The sequence below is a fragment of the Sebastes umbrosus genome, chromosome 10, assembly GCF_015220745.1.
Source record: "Sebastes umbrosus isolate fSebUmb1 chromosome 10, fSebUmb1.pri, whole genome shotgun sequence".
NCBI lineage: Eukaryota > Metazoa > Chordata > Actinopteri > Perciformes > Sebastidae > Sebastes > Sebastes umbrosus.
In genome coordinates, this window is record NC_051278.1 from 25,456,243 (window position 1) to 25,474,401 (window position 18,159).

The 18,159-nt window shown below is 40.9% G+C and overlaps 1 protein-coding gene across 1 annotated transcript; it reads left to right on the plus strand.

Moving 5' to 3' along the window:
• Positions 1-1,296: 1,296 nt before the first annotated feature.
• cdhr1a (cadherin-related family member 1a) lies at positions 1,297-16,521 on the plus strand. The gene is made up of 17 exons (XM_037781518.1): positions 1,297-2,510; positions 3,291-3,386; positions 3,919-4,064; positions 4,190-4,240; positions 4,359-4,448; positions 4,592-4,678; positions 5,349-5,465; positions 6,640-6,783; positions 7,544-7,622; positions 7,714-7,814; positions 7,944-8,147; positions 8,873-9,025; positions 9,127-9,291; positions 10,294-10,361; positions 13,610-13,838; positions 13,939-14,196; positions 15,648-16,521. The coding sequence occupies exons 1-17, from the start codon at positions 2,432-2,434 to the stop codon at positions 16,209-16,211; spliced, it is 2,631 nt and encodes an 876-aa protein (XP_037637446.1). The 5' UTR covers positions 1,297-2,431; the 3' UTR covers positions 16,212-16,521.
• Positions 16,522-18,159: the final 1,638 nt, after the last annotated feature.

Here is an 18,159-nt window from a genome sequence, read left to right on the forward strand (position 1 = left end):
ACCGACAGGAACAAAGAGGTCAGCATGTGCCGCTGTGATTGAAGGCACAGGGATTAGAAACTAAGAAGATGACTACAGATGAGCAGTGAGCTTTTATCCGTATGATTTTTTTTGCAGTGATCCTTCCAAAGACACTTGCACATTTAAGCTTCAGTGGCAGGTTTTTATTGCAGGAAGTGTACATTGGTGAGGGTTTAAACAAGGTCACTGTGACAGATGATAAAAAAGATCACGTATTTGTGAACTCGCATAATGTTGCACACTATATACACAGCATGTCCACCAGTCGATTCCGCTTGTGGCAACATTGTGTGTGCTAATTGTGCTTCACATTTATGTCTGATGGAGCCTATGTGACCACAGACAGGCTCTGTGCATTACAAGATGAGGAGAGATTAGAGCACAGTGGGTTAATCTTTAGGCCTGCCATCTGCCAGGACTATGAGAATTAAACCAGGAGCCACGGACTCGACCCCCAACATTCAGAAGTAACCTGACAGGTGATCTTTTCTAGTGAAAGTAATGCATATTCTGCTTCAAAGGGCATACATATTATTGATGTGCCTTTAAATAATTTGCCATCTGGACACATTATGTTTCTGATATGTCTCACTGTACATGCAGGACAGTTGTCTGCTGCCAAAGATCACTGATCTTAACTCAAACACCGATGTTCTGAAACAACATTGGTGGTTTTTATTCTGTATGTGTGTGTCGCTCATTTCCTCCCAGTGACTCTGTGCCAACTTCCAGTTTTCTGAAAGCACAATTCGTGCAGCAAGCAACCCCTGAGCTCATGCTACATACTGTACATTTCTACCAGCACCACTCAGATTATAAAGTAGATTTAATTTCAGCATGAGAATGGACTGTAAAAGGTTTATTCATGTGTGTAAATCCTCTTGCATGCAACATTTTAATGGTGTTCACAGGCACCATACAGTTGTTCTGTTGACTTATTATTGTTTTCAGTAGGAATGGCAAAATATTCTGAAATGTAATAATAACTGTAATTATTTTAATTTTACAGCATCTGTAGAAATGTAAGAATGCCTATAATTTATTTTCTTTTGTTGATTGTTCATAGTAAGGGACATTTTCAAACATTGAAGGTAGTAAAAAACAATAATTTTAACGTATCAGAATCGTAACACCCACTCTCTGGTTCCTCCTCTAGTAAATACTGTTATCTCTGTCAGCACTTTCGACATGTTTTGCACTGTTAGCGCTCAGCCGTCGCCATGTTGAGAGCCGTGTGGAGGCAATGGAAATGCTCCCAATCCTATATTTAAAGCAATACTTTGTAAATAAAAACACTATCTTCTGATGTGGTAAAAATGTCATTCTGCCTTGTTTGTCATTTATTTTGATTTCTCAGTTTATGTCATAAACTAACTACCACACATTCACTTCATGATTTCAAACAGACAGTACAGTAAGCAGACAGGAATTACAATCTCATCAGATCGCTCACCGCTGTCATCTATATCATCCTCTGTTTTGTAATCATTCTATTAATTGAGTAAATCGTGGCGTTTTTTTCTTCTTCTCCCCGATGCAACAGATGGCTGTAGAGTGCATAGCAGATGGTACTGTATACAGTAGGGGTAAAACACTGACCATTATAACGCTATAGATTCTGCATAATTTATAATCCCTCTATTTTGTCCATGACAGAGGTTACACACAGCACTAAAATAGTTCAAGCGCAGATCACAGAAGTTACGTTTAATACAGAATTCTCATTCATAAAGGACTAACACACTTTTTATTAGTTACTATTCAGTATAGACTTTGTGGCTGTTAATACAATAACATTGTCCGAATGTTATCACAAGCAAATTGTTACAATAGCTGAGAAAACAGTTGATAAGTCAAAGTTTTAGAAATTTATCAAAGTTTACATCCTGATAGCAAGGTTTTCAATGTAATGACAGTATTGTATTTATTGCAAATACAATCTTTGTATCAGACTGAAGTATAGTATTGATTTTAACATTTGCATGTTAGTGATAATATTTTGACAGTTTAGCTTTCTTACCTTCAGACACAAGCCTCTCTTCCATGATATTTTTTTTATATATTTTTCCAAGATATTTAGACATGATCAGAAAATTGCATGTTTATTTATTATTTGTGGTAAATTCAAACTTTTGATCTTCACCAAAACCCCCCAAAAAGTGAAAAATACACCTGTCCATCATCTGCAAAGTTGTCGGTGGTATATCCTTGTTTTGACAAAGCCATCTTGTTGTTGGTGGTTGAAGAAGCCCAGTTGGACTGAGGCGGCCCAGGAGTAACTCTTAAGATGTGTCATTGGATTAGCATGTGAGCATCTGCCTTTAGCCTCCTCCAGTCGAACACAAACACCTTTGAGAGCTGCGTCTCATGTACAGGACTCTCGACGGAGCCGTCTTCATGGTGCGGTTTCATGACTTCATTCTTTAGGATGAAGAATGTGAAGATTTTACATTTGACACTGCTTTTTGTGTTTGTGCACCCCTGCTTTGGTGAGTTTCACTCCTTAATTCTCTACTTAGACTATAGTTAGCACATTGCTGTGATCAGATTATGAATGCTCTTCTGATATATTTGACAGCCGTCAGGTTGATGATTGTAAATTTATAATTTAATTCTATTCTGTTTCCAATTCATTCTTATTCTTTCCTAACCTGGTTATATGCTCTTATATATGTGCATGTGTGTTTTATACTGTTTATACTACTATCATACTGATTGATTTGTTTGTTTTAGGATTTGAATTTAGTTTCAATATTCAGATGGCTGTGATATTGCATCAAATAAAAAACAGCAATATATCTGCCACCATAGATCCCAGGTCTATGTATAGAAAAGGCCTCTTAGGAGGTTGACGTAACTCACCTGTAATCCCAGTCAAAGCGACTGAGAAACTAGCGGTATAGTCAGCTTGATTTATGTCACTCTAGTTTCAAGACTATACGTAACTTTGATATCCAGTGACCACTGTGACCACCAGTGACAACGGACAAAGGAGAAATATCTAGCTTAAGTCTGCTTACGTTAGCAAACATTAGCCACCATAAGCTACTGGTCATACCAGACCAAACAAGACTGTTGCAGCAAAAAACAAGTGTGTACTAAAAGTGTACTAAATTGATTTTTATTAAGGATATGTTTTTAAAGTTATGAATTCAACTTTCATTTTGTAGGAAGAAGATTGTGTTATTCCTCCTTCTCTAGTCTCACTTTAAGGTGAATTACATAACACCTTCAAGCTTTTAATGGTGCTTTTATTTCACTGTCCTCAGCACAAGCAGACTTTGCCCCCTATTTCTACGACAATGGACCCTACATCTACAATGGGAACCTGGCGCTGTTCAGCCTCTCAGAGGATACGACTATCGGTGAGATCAACCTCTGATATACAGTACAGGATGTTTAGCGTGAACAGCTCCAGTAATAGGCTGTTGGAACCACCAATCATCAAAATGGCATGTTTTGGTTGCCAATATGTGGGAGTCCAGGATGTTAAATAGTCTTTGATAGATGAACAGGTGTTGTTTGGCATGTACATACTCACAGTAACATGCTCATCTGCTGGAGTCACCTGTTGATGTGAGGGACAGTTTGCTGGCTGTGAATGTGGTGCAGCTGTCCCTCTACACCTTCCATCAGTCTTATTATTACACTGCTGGCTACTGTGTCTTAGCCTGGTTTGTTCAGACAGCAGTTTGGCCCAAACAATGGGTTCATTACGCTGCTTGATTGCTCGTTAGAGGATGGTTTATTTCGCATTTGGAGACAGTTTTATCAAATGATCTTTTATTCTTAAATTTATACATTTTAGTCTAAAGGATAGGCTTTCACTCCTCCAAATACGTCTGAATCAGTCAACAGCTGAAGCTAATTTGACTAAGTTATGACGTTTTTTTTTAGGTACACAGATCTATTGTCTCAATGGCACGGACCCCGAGGGCCAGGAGGTGAGGTACGGCCTTTCCTTTGATCCAGGGTGCAAAGAATACTTTAGGGTCGACCCCATATCCGGAAACATCACATTGGTGGAACTGCTGGACAGAGAGGTACATTTAACATAGGCCTCAAATGATCAATTTAACTTTTAATGTAAACATCTTTAAAAAACAAAGACGATATTTTTCTCCATCATGTATGTCTTCATATCAATTTGTTTTCCATCTCTGCTCAGAAAGAAGATTCTATTGACGTTCTTGTCAGCATCACAGATGGGCTAAGCAAGGTATCAACATCTAGTTCAATGTGATTATGCCTGTTTAGTGCCATCGCTTATAATGAATCATACTAAAATAAACTTGAGCATGTTTTGTGTTTTTTTTTCTACTTCTTCTTCTTGTTAGGTTGTGGAAAGAGTCACGGTATTTGTAATGGATGCGAATGATGAAAAACCTGAATTCCAAAACATGCCGGCAATCATTGATGTCCTGGAAGTAAGTTACACCAAAAGTGTATGATTTATGAACCTGAAATGTCGGCCTTCACATATGAAATTAAAAGGACAGTTTATTATTGTATTGCATCGTTTCTTTTTAAGCCCTATATATTGTGACCTTAATTATTTTCTGTGTTTTAGACAACTGAGTCTGGCAGCAGCATCTACAAAGTCGAGGCAGTGGACAAAGACACAGGCTCAGGGGGCTCGGTCACCTACTTCCTCCAGGTATCACTCGGCCCACTCACACCCCACCCACTCTGGCTTCTGCAATAAATTAATACAGAATATAAAAAGGATTAAGCACAGACAATTTTTTTTTTTTTTTTAAATCCTCCCAATATGAAACGCTAGTTGAAACTGGCCAGTTCTAATGTTAATCTGCTTGTCACGGAAATAATGTATAGATGCACCAATAACGAGGTTAACATCAGTTGGATTTTGCTTGTGTGTGTGTATGTGTGCATGTGCCTGAATATGTTGGTGTAGTTATGAGGATGGGGATTAAATCACAATTACATTTGTGTCAGGTATTGGAGGCTTAGAGGGCTGCTTTGGCAGGGGGTGGCAGAGACTGTTAGTTTGCACTTTGGACTATTAGGACCAAAAGGACAGCTGGCCTGCAGTGACTAGTGAGGCCCAGCACATCTGGACACAGCAGCTTTCACCTGCCTGCCCTGTCCTTGAGCATATGGGCTCTTTACATCCAGATATACAAAGAGGTTTTATACATGATGTGGCCTAATTCAAGTGGCTACTGAGTGTTTTTAATGCAGCCATCTGACCACTTTTCATGATATCTCACGTGAGTGGTTGTAAATGGGGTTGAGGGGGTTTCAGTGTGTGTGTGTGTGTGTGTGCTTTTAAAATCCTGCTTTTGTCCTGTTCTCTGTTACAGAATCCTCAGTCCTCTTTGTTTTCCATGGACAGACATAGTGGTGTCCTTCGTATCAAATCTGAACAAATGTTGGACTATGAGAAAACAAAGACACACTTTGTCACTGTCATTGCAAAGGTAATAGAAACGCATTAAAATGTGCAATAGTGTACTTTCATTTTCAATTCAAAAACAAGTAGAGGAGTTTTTGACTTTTTTAGTAGCGCTAGCGGTTATATTGTACCAAGACATGACTAGTGTACATGGATGTAAACAATGCAGGTTTCAAAAATACTTTAAAGGTCCAGTGTGTAGGATTTAGGGGGATCTATTAGCATAAATGGAATGTAACATTCATAACTATGTTTTCATTAGCGTATAATCACCTGAAAATAAGAATCATTGTGTTTTCATTAGCTTAGAATGAGCCCTTCATATCTACATAGGGAGCAGGTCCTCTTCACGGAGTCCACCATGTTGCCCCACCCTGTTTCCACAGTAGCCCAGAACGGACAAACCAAACACTGGCTCTAGAGAGAGCCTTTCAAGTTTTTACGTTATGTGAAGGCCACCGTAGTTCTCCGACATGCGTGGAAAGGGAGGAGTGACCGGAGGGTTATTCAGTTGGTTTCAATCTGCAACCTCACTGCTAGATGCCACTAAATCCTACACACTGCTCCTTTAAAAGTCAGCGTTGCAAACTTTTTTTTTTATAAGAAAGGAAATATGTTCGACACATTTTGTAGGCCTCAAGCACACACAAAACACTTTCGGTTAAGAAACACTGAATGTAAACATAAACTTGTTTGTTTACAAGCAAACTTCACTGGGCACCTTTTAAAGGAGCAGTGTTTAGGATCTGGTGGCATCTAGCAGTGTGGTTGCAGATTGCAACCAATTGAAACTTCCCGTGTGTCAAGCGTGTAGGAGAACTACGATGGCAGACGCGAAAATGTGAAAACATGAACGGCCCTATCTAGAGCCACTGCTTGGTTTGTCTGTTCTGGGCTACTGTAGAAACATGGCAGCTGGCTCCGTGAAGAGGACCCGCTCCGTATGTAGATATAAACAGCTCATTCTAAGGTTACGAAAACACAATGATTCTAATTTTAAGGTGATTATATAGTAATGAAAACATAACTATTAATACATATATTCCATTTCTGCCAATAGATCCCCCTAATTGTTACACACTGTACCTTTAAGTTCTTTCTCAAAAGAGATGGAAATCTGTGTATGATTTTTGTACCGTGCCTGGACATTATGTCTTTCTTAAAATGAAGATTTAAACTGCACATTTCTTTTGTTCCAGGATGGTGGTGGTAATTTATATGGCAAGGAGCAGTTTATGTCGTCCTCTGCTACCCTGACGATCAATGTGATCGATGCACAGGACACTCCGCCAATGTTTATTGGGACGCCATATTTTGGCTACGTTTATGAAATCTCAGAGCCAGTGAGTATGAAAACAACCTTCAGTGACGGTCTGCTTTGGAAAAACATTTGAATTTATATAACAACTATTCGTAGTCTTTAAACATTTTATAAAGTTTTTATAATATTTGCTTTATTAGAATTTATTCCTATATTCACAGTTTAAATAAGAAGCAACAGAAGAGCCCACACCACAAGACAGACAGCATTATCTCATATCACACAGCTTTAATTGCTGACATTTCCAGTAATGTCCATGCTGCCTTCTTCATAGCTTTTCTCACAGCAGGTGAAAGCCACCTTATCTCCTCAGTCACAAAATGCCACTGCAGTCATAGGGGAGAGATTACATGTTCTGACTTTCATCCTGAAGGGAATAATTAGGGTCATGACATTTTAATGTACATCTAAAGACTCAGGTGCAGAATAGATTATCGCGGTATGCTTTGAATAGCTCTGCCCCAGCTACAAGGTGACTCAATTAAATGTAATGCTTCATTAGGGTGTTTTGGAAAATCTAAACCAGTATAGACAATGTGATGCAACCAAATACTGAGTTACATCATGTTAAGAGTGATAGAGTAGAGTAGTTTAATGGCAGAAAAAACAAGGTCTTTGAATATATCAGTCAGTTATTGGATAAACTTGAGTAATATTTTACAGTAAGCCAGCTTTATAGCAGATCATTCATGTATCCTGGTTATCTTAAACCACTAATTATCAGTCTTGTTTCAATATTAATTTAACAGCAAAACCTTTCTGATGATCTTTTCCCCATGTAGGGATCTGAAATATTCACTGTTCTAGCCAAAGATGGCGATGTGGGAAACCCAAATCCAGTCCGTTATTCCTTTGACTCTGGTAAGCGTTTCACTCAAAGACGATTAGAATGATTTTTAAAATGAAGCAAAAGTGCTCATACAGTTGGTTTGTCTGTTGTTTGTCTCTCCAGGCGACGATGGGGTTTTTAGCATAAACAAAACAAGCGGTTGTATCACCCTGCTGGTTTTCCCCATCCATCTGAAGAGAGAAATCTTTAACATTAAAGTCAAGGTAAGTTGTGGTTCACACAGCACAACTGATCTGGTGAAACTGGTTAAACATATATGACTAGATTAAATATCCCACAGGCTCAGTGATAAATGTGGGCTGACCTGCATGACCTTTACCCTCTGTGTCCAGGCATCAGAAGTAAGTCCTGAAGGCAGACTCCTGGACTATGGAATGACCACGGTGGTGATCCGCGTGGTGGACCTGAACAATAATCCACCTACTTTCTACGGAGAGAACGGCACACAGAACATGTTTGAGTTGACCATGTATGAGCATCCACCAGAGGGAGAGATCCTCCGGGGGCTGAAAATTACAGTCAACGACTCTGATCAGGTAGGGAGACCATTTTTGCCTTCTAAAATCATAATTTGCTATTTTTTAGTGATGTTTTACTGGGCAGGTATCATCTTTTTAGCCATGACACAGGCTATTATTGCTTTTGAAAGCTGCCTCAGTTAACCAGGAGAGAGGAGTAGTGATTGCTATAGCGATTAGGTAATAACACTCATTTCCCCATCAAATTACATTGTTATCTAATAAGAAACTGATGTAATCAACATTCCTCGTGCCTGTCCTGCTATGAAATGACTTTAAGCCTGCCATTATCACAGACAATCCCTTTAAAATTGCACAAATTTGAGAGTAAGCCAACACAAATTAAAAGGTGCCTCCTGTAGTAGCTGTGCCATTTGTCAGCTTATGCAAGTCTCTCTGTGTTTCCAGCTCCCTGTGTGAGCCTCGTCCAAATGGCCCGTGTTCACCACATGTGTTCTCTGATAATACTGTTACCACATCAGGGCCGGCGATATTATGTTTCACCAAGAATATTACCGCTGCCACTGATATCCTATTGATCTCTCATACATTACTGTAATAATGAAAAGCTTTTATATTGATTGAGTGGACTGTATACTATATGGATTAAATGTTTGTGTGCGATATAGCTTTGTAACAAATGAAGATTACTATAAATAGAGTCATGCTTGTATAACATAACTTTCATTTTCTCTAATGAGACATTCTGACTTAATGTGATGATGCATGTTGTGCTCTCGCAGGGTGCGAATGCTAAATTCAATCTTCGACTGATCGGGCCGGGGAGGATGCTACGAGTCGTCCCTCAGACTGTACTCAATGAGGCCCAGGTCACAATCTTAGTAGAAGACTCTGCCGCCATGGACTACGAGAAACACCACTTTCTCACATACAAGGTTGCACCACAGTAGATTGACATTCCTCAACAAATGTCAGTGTTATTTCACCTGCATCTGTTTTCCGTTTATTTATTTCCCAGTCTTTCTCCTCTTTTTAGCTACTTGCAGTTGAGATCGATACGCCCGAGAGATTCAGCGCCACAGCAGACATCATCATTCACCTCTTGGACACAAACGACAACGCTCCCAAATTCTCCTCCGATTACTACATCGCCAGAATTCCAGAAAACTCACCCGGTGGCTCCAATGTGGTGTCGGTCACGGTGAGAGAGAGTCTTCATCCTAGCTGTCTAAAAATACATGCCAACGCCAACGTACGTCACCATTGAGCTAAAGAGGAATGCTGATTTTAACAAAATGCCTCAGAGGGCCGTTAATTCCCTAAATGTAGACTTTTTGAGCGGTGAGGGGTTGGGATAACATGTGAAAACATGTAGATAAAAGCTAGGCGAGGTAAGCTGCCAGATGGCTATCACTTTCATTTTGTTGTGTAACACCAAATTCCCAGATTTCCCCCCCCTAATGCTTAGTAGCACATGCAGCTGCAGCACAAAAATGTGTGCAGAGATAACATGAACACTTTTAGCAACATGTTGCAGGGCCATTTAGTTTAAAAATGATAGATGGATGGATGATGTTTTTTTTTTTTTAACTATCTCATCCTTCGCCCTTGTCAGTTCATATCAGCACTGCAGAGGCTCAAAGCAACAGGGAGGCTCGCTGATAAATCCCGCCCTTGCGTGAACACCACAGAGGCTCATTTCCTTGATCCCGGGCAATTTCAATCAGATAAAAGAACAGCCAACAAGTGACCTTGGACACAGGGAGACAGCGAACAGGCATCCCTGTGGTGACAGGCAGACAGATTAGCCGATGCCCATGATGATGATGATGTTCCTATGACATCAAAAACCAGTCTTTTTATAGCTGACCTCTGCAGCATCATCTTTCAATCCAGCACAGATTCATTCAGTTTAGTCCATGGCGGCAGACAGTTTTTCTCGTTTCTGCTTTAGCAAAGAGGTACAAACCAATCTAACATGAATGATTTGAGGTTTATCAGAGTTGTGACGTAGGAAGTAAGTGGGATATGCCTTAGCTTACTGAGCCACATATTGCAATAAAACTCACTAAAGAGGAATGGCAGATTACCCCGACTGCTGTGAAAGTTACGTTGAACTGACCTAATTTATACAAGTGCTACAGCCAAACTCTTAACATATTTTTTCTCTGCTCTATAATCTGTGTTTTCTGTTTATCCACAGGCAGCAGACCCAGACTCGGGACCTTGGGGCGAAGTGAAGTACTCCATCTACGGATCAGGCGCCGACTTGTGAGTATAAGAATGTAACTGAAACTGAAAGAAATGAGCTTCTTTCACAGGAGGTGACTCAGCACTGTCTCAAATTCCTCTCATAACACTATTATCCTGTCTAGATATCTAGCTCTAATATCTCAACAACAATGTCCACACACGCAATGACTGACATTTGCTTATCAACACTTGAACAGGATTATGTTGCTTTTTTTGTTATTCCGAACAAGAAAAATACATCTATTATATTACAACCACACCATGTTTTCAAAGTGCCAGACTACCTTTTTGTTGCCTCCCTTAAGTCTATTCATTGGTCCATTATGTCAGTGTAAACTCGTGTTTGTGAAGAAAATCAGGTGGTGACAGCGAATGAGAATTAAAACATACAAAAAAAGAGTCACAAACGCTTATACGCTAACACGCCAACATTATGAGCAGTCAGTACGCTGAATATTGTAGAAAGACAGACCACACTGTTCTTATGGTGCCTTCAAATGGGGTCGTGTTTACCGTGTTCACGAGAAGAGTCCATATCAACGCCCCCCTCTTGTGGTATTCACAACCTTGGAAGTGGAAAGTTTCTGAAAGCTCCGAGTTCACGAGTTGTGACGTGTTTGTTGACGTTGCCAGAAATAGTGCAGGACATGGAAGTTAATTTTCCGGTGCATAATAAGTGAATATATTGTAATTTTAGTCGTATATTGTTTTTTTTTGTAATTTTATAATATGTCTGAGGAAAATGTTGATATTCCCAACGGCCTCATCTTTTTCCTCTGTCATTATGCCTTTTGCATTTACTGCATTATATTACCTGCTTGCTAGCTTGCTAAATTGTTAGCCTCTGTGGCTTCTAGACGCCGACAGTAATGTTAATATTGCCTTTGCTTAGCAGCGGAGATCTCACGACTTAACCACTGGAACGCCAAGCATTCCCATGTTGTAAACACGAGCTCACGAGTTTCATTTGAAGGCACCATTAAAACAAGCCTCTAAGGCACACTTATCTCAGGAGATTAATTGAATTAAATGGCAGATGTGTCATTTTTAATTGTAGACCACTGTACTACATTGTGTATATGAAGACCATCTCCAGTAAAAACACATCTACCTGAAAGACGTACAGAAATATCACAGCAGACTTGTTTTCATATTAGAACTTGGTTCTGTTTATTGCACCTATATTCTGTAGTCCCTCAGAGGATTTGCTGGTATTTTCTCTGAACTCGATTTCAGTTAGAAGTCTGACCTCCTGAGAAAAGGGCTCTCTGTTTTCTCTTAATAACACACACTATACCCACAGCTTGCCTTCCTTTCACATCACTACAGATCCAACCCTAAAGGTCACCTGCACTTTTTACAAAGTTAGTTTTAATCACATTTCTATCTCCATGACTTAGAGGACCAAAGGAGCTGGATTTGGAAACAGTAAAGCAACATAAACAGATAGGTGTATGTTAGTAGGGACATGTTTAATCTCTCAAGGCTGTTCCCAATAAATCACTTGCTGTGTACGATGAAATGTAGGTAGTATTTGTGGATCTCTCAGTACAGATTTTGAGCTCTGTAGCGACGAATTAGAGGAGATATGTGATGTGGCATCCAGGAAAAGGATTTCCAAAATAAGCAGAGGAGAGAGATTTGGAACACTTTTATCTTAGCGCATGCTTGTTTGGTCATTTTGAAACTGTGTCACTTCAGATTACTCCAAAATACCTCATTGACATTTGTCATGAAGCAATAAATGGCTACGTCTGCAAAATGATGCATTTTAAATTTCTGACTTTACACTTTTTTACAGTATCTTGTAGAATACCTCAGTATACACAGGACCATGTAGTCATGATCTTTGGCCAGCTTGCCCTCCGTCTTTGTTAATCCTGTAATGGGATTGGAAGAGAAAATAGACTGTTCTTTGCTTCTGACTGTGACAAAGTCACCGCATAGTAACTAAACAAGTCAGTCAGGGAAACAATCTAATTCCGCTCTTGCTCTATATGTTAACAGTTCAATCTGTCATGACTAATGTTAATAGGCAGTGGTATCGTCATGAACTATGTGTTAAAGGTGTTAACTTCGATATTCAAAGCATTAAAGGAACAGTGTGTAACAATTAGGGGGATCTATTGTCAGAAAATGGAATATAATATAAATACTGTAAGTATGTTTTCTTTAGTGTATAATCACCTGATAATAAGAATCGTGTTTTCGTTACGTTAGAAAAAGACGTTTATATCTGCATAAGGAGCGGGTCCCTCTCCGGGGTGTCTGCATTGTTGCACTGCCATGTTTCTACAGTAGCCCAGAATGGACAAACCAAACACTGTTAACTTATCCTGCTTGGGCTGGAGTCGATAATGTTACTCGCTCCCGTCGCCATCGCTCTCTCTCTCGCCTCACCACTCACTTCCCACGTACACACACACCCTAGACACTGACTCTTCTCCAAATGGCTCTAGAGAGGGCCATTCGCGTTTCGCATCAGCCACTGTAGCTCTCCAACACGCTTGGCACACGGGAGAGGCTTCAGTTGGTTGCGATCTCCTCAACTCACCACCAGATACCGCCAGATCCTACACACTGGACCTTTTAATACAGCAGCAAACAACTATTTGCCATGTGAAGATATAGAGGAGTAATGTCTACCTGAGCAGAGAATGAAGTCACTCTCTCTTTGTGTGTTGTAATCAGAGCTTCTCTGTGCTTTGTTGACATAGCCGGGCCGGCAGCGCATACTTTTAGAGCATATTTGTGCATGTGAGTGTGCCCCGCTGGCTAGCTCACAGCCGCTAGTCTGCACCACTCTCATACGGCGGTTACAGCTGATAACGCCGTCCCAACCGACAGCATTGTCGCGGAACTGTAGCACCCACCCTTCGGTTGCCCCCTCAGGTAACCAGCACCGTTAGCTGTGAACCGCTGGTTTTTGCCATCGCAATGTTGAGAGCCGTTGAGAGACAATAGAAATGCTACCAATCTCATATTTAGCACCTTTAAAGTTTCAATGCAGCGTATACAGTATATCTGGTTTGAAAAGAACCGGCCATGAACTTTCAAAAAAATGATGACATCCAGGATGTGTATAATCTATTTTCTGTTTCCACAGCTAGAAATAGGTAACTTTGTACACCCCTAATTGTCTTTCTTAAAGTGTCTCTTAAAGTTTTGACCCATTGTATTTAAGTTAGGGCACGGAAAACATGGCCTATCAATTACATGCATATGGTAAATCTGAATTCAATTTAAAAATCCTGTCACATTTCCAGGTTCCTGATCCAGCCTACATCTGGGATCATCTACACCCAGCCATGGGCGAGCCTGGACGCGGAGGTGAGGTCCAAGTATAACTTCTATGTGAAGGCAGAGGACGCAGAGGGGAAGTACAGCCTGGCAGAGGTCTTTGTGACTGTGTTGGACCTGAACGACCACCCACCTGCATTCAATGACAACTTCCTCGAGACAACTATGGTGATTGGAGCACCAGTGAAAATAGAGGTATACACTCTTTCATGATTTACTGTGTCAGATAAAGTGAAACACAAGGATAAAGTCCACACCATTACGCATTTAATAAAATCCATCTGCATCTACACAGGCTGTAGACGATGATGCAGAAGTACCCAACAATGTCATCGAGTATGCCATCATGAAAGCCGAGCCGAACAACAACATCTTTGACATTGACGCCGACACGGGGGAGATCATGCTCAAGTCCTACATCAAGTCAATGGCCATCATTCAGAACATCACCAAGCAGAGAGACTGCACCTGGTCGCTGGTGGTGCAGGCCCGGGACCGGGGCCAGCCGTCCTTCAGCACCACCGCGGTCATCAAGATCGACATCACTGAAGCTGTAAGTAGCAATATGTCAGTCAAACCCATATTAGGGGTCATTTCTATCTATGATGCATTATGATGAATTATAAAGATATACACTTCAAATACATGAAAAATAGAGTGTGTAAGTAGTGTGACTGCTCATTCCCTCTACATTCTCAGTGAGAAATGACCTTTTCCTATCTACAATTTGTAATGTAAGCAAATGATCAAGTGTTCAAACATCTGATTCATTTGTATGTGGAGGTGCAGCTTTTCTGCAGAATAACCCATTTTCATCACAGCCCAGTATATCAGGTTCACCAGTTGTTTGCTTAAAGGAACAGTGTGTAACATTTCGGGGGATTTATTAGCAGAAATGGATTATAATATTCACAACTATGTTTTCATTAGTGTATAATCACCTGAAACTAAGAATCGTCGTGTTTTCGTTAGCTCAGAATGAGCCCTTCATATCTACATAGGGAGCGAGTCCGTCATTGTGCACCACCATGTTTCTACAGTAGCCCAGAATGGACAAACCAAACACTGGCTCTAGAGAGAGCATTTTGCATTTTATGTTACCTGAAGGCCGCCGTAGTTCTCCGACACGCTTGTGAAACTGCTGTAACGTGAGCCACAGAGTGCAAAACCGTGGTACCGCCAGCCGCCGTCTGACTTCCATTGTTCCTAAAGTTGTGCTATTATGGCAAGGATGGCCTCTGAGCGAGGTTAACCACCACGGTTTTGCACTCGGCGCTCACGTTACCGCAGACTTGGAAAGGGAGGAGAGAGCGGATGGGTTCTCAGTTGGTTGCAATCTGCAACCACACCACTAGATGCCGCCAAATCCTACACACTGTACCTTTAAGTAGCAATTAAAAATTTGTAGTCCGAAAAAAATCTGAATCTCACACAAATGCAATTGTCATGTTTTCAGGTCAAATCCAGATTTGTCTCATACTTCTTGGGCCTAAGGAAACGTCCGGGGGCTGTGTTTGGGATTTGTTTGACCGCTGTCGCCTCCGCAATTTCATTGACAATCTTCATTTCCACTCTTATATACTGGAACTCTGTGAAAAAGTCCCGCGTACAAGCTCAGGGCAAGATCAGAAAGATTGTAAGGAGGCCTGTGCCGTAAAATGAAGCTTGCCTTGAGATCATCAGCACAGCAGTACTGCTGCATTTACTCCGCGGTACCAAGAATTTGTAGTGATTAATTTTCAAAGGATTTTGTAGTAGAACAAGGCTGTGTCTGTAAAAGAGTACAGGAGCACAATTTTCTCATTTCTCATTTTGTCATGGCAGTATATTTGCAGTAATTTTACAGAGTTCTTTATTTTGCACCTCACATGATCATTTTAGCCAAATGATGAATACATGCAGTACTACAGTACATACACGGGACAATATTTAGAAGTTAATCTTTGTGTGACAGACTGTAACTTCAGTCCCATGGATGTGAACTCTCCCTGTGCTCTTTTACAGACCCAACTCAGTGGGGGGCCTTTGGAATCATTTTTGATGCAGAGTAGAAACAACCCTTTGCAAATCCTAGGCATGCTCGCTGGTGTCATTTGTCTCATGGTCATAGTCACAGTCATCATCTCCACTGCCACATTCATACGCAACAAAAAATCCAACCGGATCCTGCCTAACCGCCGCGTGAGGAGGAGGAAACAGAACCCCTGGAACTTCGGAAACCCCTTCAAGAGGCCAGAAAACCCCGGAGAGAAATTCAGAGTAGAAGATGAAGAGCCGGAGCCGGAGCCGGAGCCGGAGCCGGAGGTCATCGTGGAGAATGTCAACTACAACAACAACGTGACCAATGTTGTGAGACAGTGGCCTCTGCCGCCTTGCGCCCCATGTCTTCCCCCTCCAGCACCCGCTTACATCCCAGGGCAGAGGCAGTGGACGGTACCCACCGTCTCGGCGACAGTGGCAGCCAAACCTAGAAAGAAGCCAGGGATGAACAGACAGGACACTGTGAACTTAGCGTTGGTCTCAGAGCTGAAGATGAGGCTGGAGCAGAAGAGGATGCTGAAACATTAATAGTGCTGGACAAAACAATCTCACCTCGAGGTCCATTTAGTAGCCGTCCTGGAGTTTTCAGGATCTTTATCAGCAGATCCAGTCTGCCCAGTTGTCATGGAAATGTAGACGTATAAGGTCTCGTCATCCATGTTTACCGTAAAGCCAAATGGAAAAATTGAAGTGGAATTTTAATCATCCACATATCTGACAAGTGGGCAGACTTCATTTGAAGATGATGAAGATCATGTGATCTGATCAAAAGCTCCAGAATAGCTGCTAAATAGACCTTGAGGTGTGTGTGTGTGTGTGTGTGTGTGTGTGTGTGTGTGTGTGTGTGTGTGTGTGTGTGTGTGTGTGTGTGTGTGTGTGTGTGTGCGTGCGTGCGTGCGTGCGTGCGTGCGTGCGTGCGTGCGTGCGTGCGTGCGTGCGTGCGTGCGTGCGTGCGTGCGTGCGTGCGTGCGTGCGTGCGTGTGCGCGCATGTGCGTGTGTGTGTTTGCGTGTGCGTATGTTTTCAGAAAGATTTAATACACTGAAACAGCTTATTTTCTTGTGTATCAATGATGTAAATTTCATGTGATGGGAAAAAAATACCATCCCTTCATTCAGATCATGTTTTCAATTCATCAGATTCATTGTTTGTGTCAAGTTCTTGTTTCATTCTGTAAGAGATAAATTCCCCCTTTCGAACCATTTGTTGACACACTAGTGGCTTAAAGCTCCTGACCCCAGATCCCTTGTCGGGAATGAAGTCATTCAGATTCCAACAAGCGAGACTGTTTATTTGGGATCCAACCAAGCTCCTTACAAGAGATTTCATGACACTTGAACTGACTAAAGAGATCAGCCCAAGGGAAGGAAACCAAAGTGATCACGTTAGGAATAATCCGTCTGCGCAGGTGTAAAGCACTGTTTAGACCCCTGTTTTGCAGCAGTCACAATATGTTTATTTTCTGATTTAAAGGACTGCGTCTCATTTGTTTACTGTGTGGTGGTGTATTTGTTTCAATTGGTGTCTTTTTTTTTTGCTGTCAAAACACCTGACAGGATTTTACTACCAATAAAAGAACTTCATTTGTAATTTCAACTGGGGTAAAAAAAGTATTTAGATCTTTGTACTCAAGAAAAAGTAGCCATACCACATCGTGAAAATACTCAATTACAAGCACTTTTACATTGGTAAAAGCACGAAGTGTCAGCAGCAAGCACCAAAAGAGAAGTACTAATTACTGCATGTAGAGTGGCCCCAGTCAGTGTTATTTTATTACATTGTAAGTTATATAATTACTGGTGTAATTGCTGAAGCAGTCCTTTAATGTTGTAGTTGGAGGTGAATCTCATTTATCTGCCTCATATACTTTTGTTTAGTTTAATCATTGATAACATGCTTTGCACATAAAATATTAATCTGGAAAGTAACTAGTATCTGTAGCTGTTAAAGTAATATATTGCAGTAAAAAAAATATTTTTTTCTGACGTGTAGTGGAGAAAAAACTCCAAAAACAAAGTACATACTTGACTAATGTACTTGGTTATTTTCCACAACTGAATTCCAATTTTGGATGAAAATGCAGTCGGATTATTTACAGTAGATCAATCAAAACATATTTTAGATTTTTAACCTGCTCAGTTTTTACTGCAAATATTTTGTCTGCCAGTGGGACAGTGTGGCTGATCTGGTCACAACCAGTTACAACCGTCCAGGATTAAAACATACTGATTCCAGTATGCTCGGATCATTAGACTGTAGCCTTGAAGGCTCTGTGAAACGCACACAGAGAGAGACAGCTTTGTTGCTATTACTGTAGTTTAAGACCACCGCCTCCTTAATGAGCCTGCAAATATACTCTACTGCCCCCTTCTGGAGACAGAGGAGAAGCTGCTTAGCCACAGCCGATGGATGAAAGATAAAGAGGGTGTGAGAAAAACATTTGAGATGACTGTTCTCTAAAACTGAGGCTCTGAAGG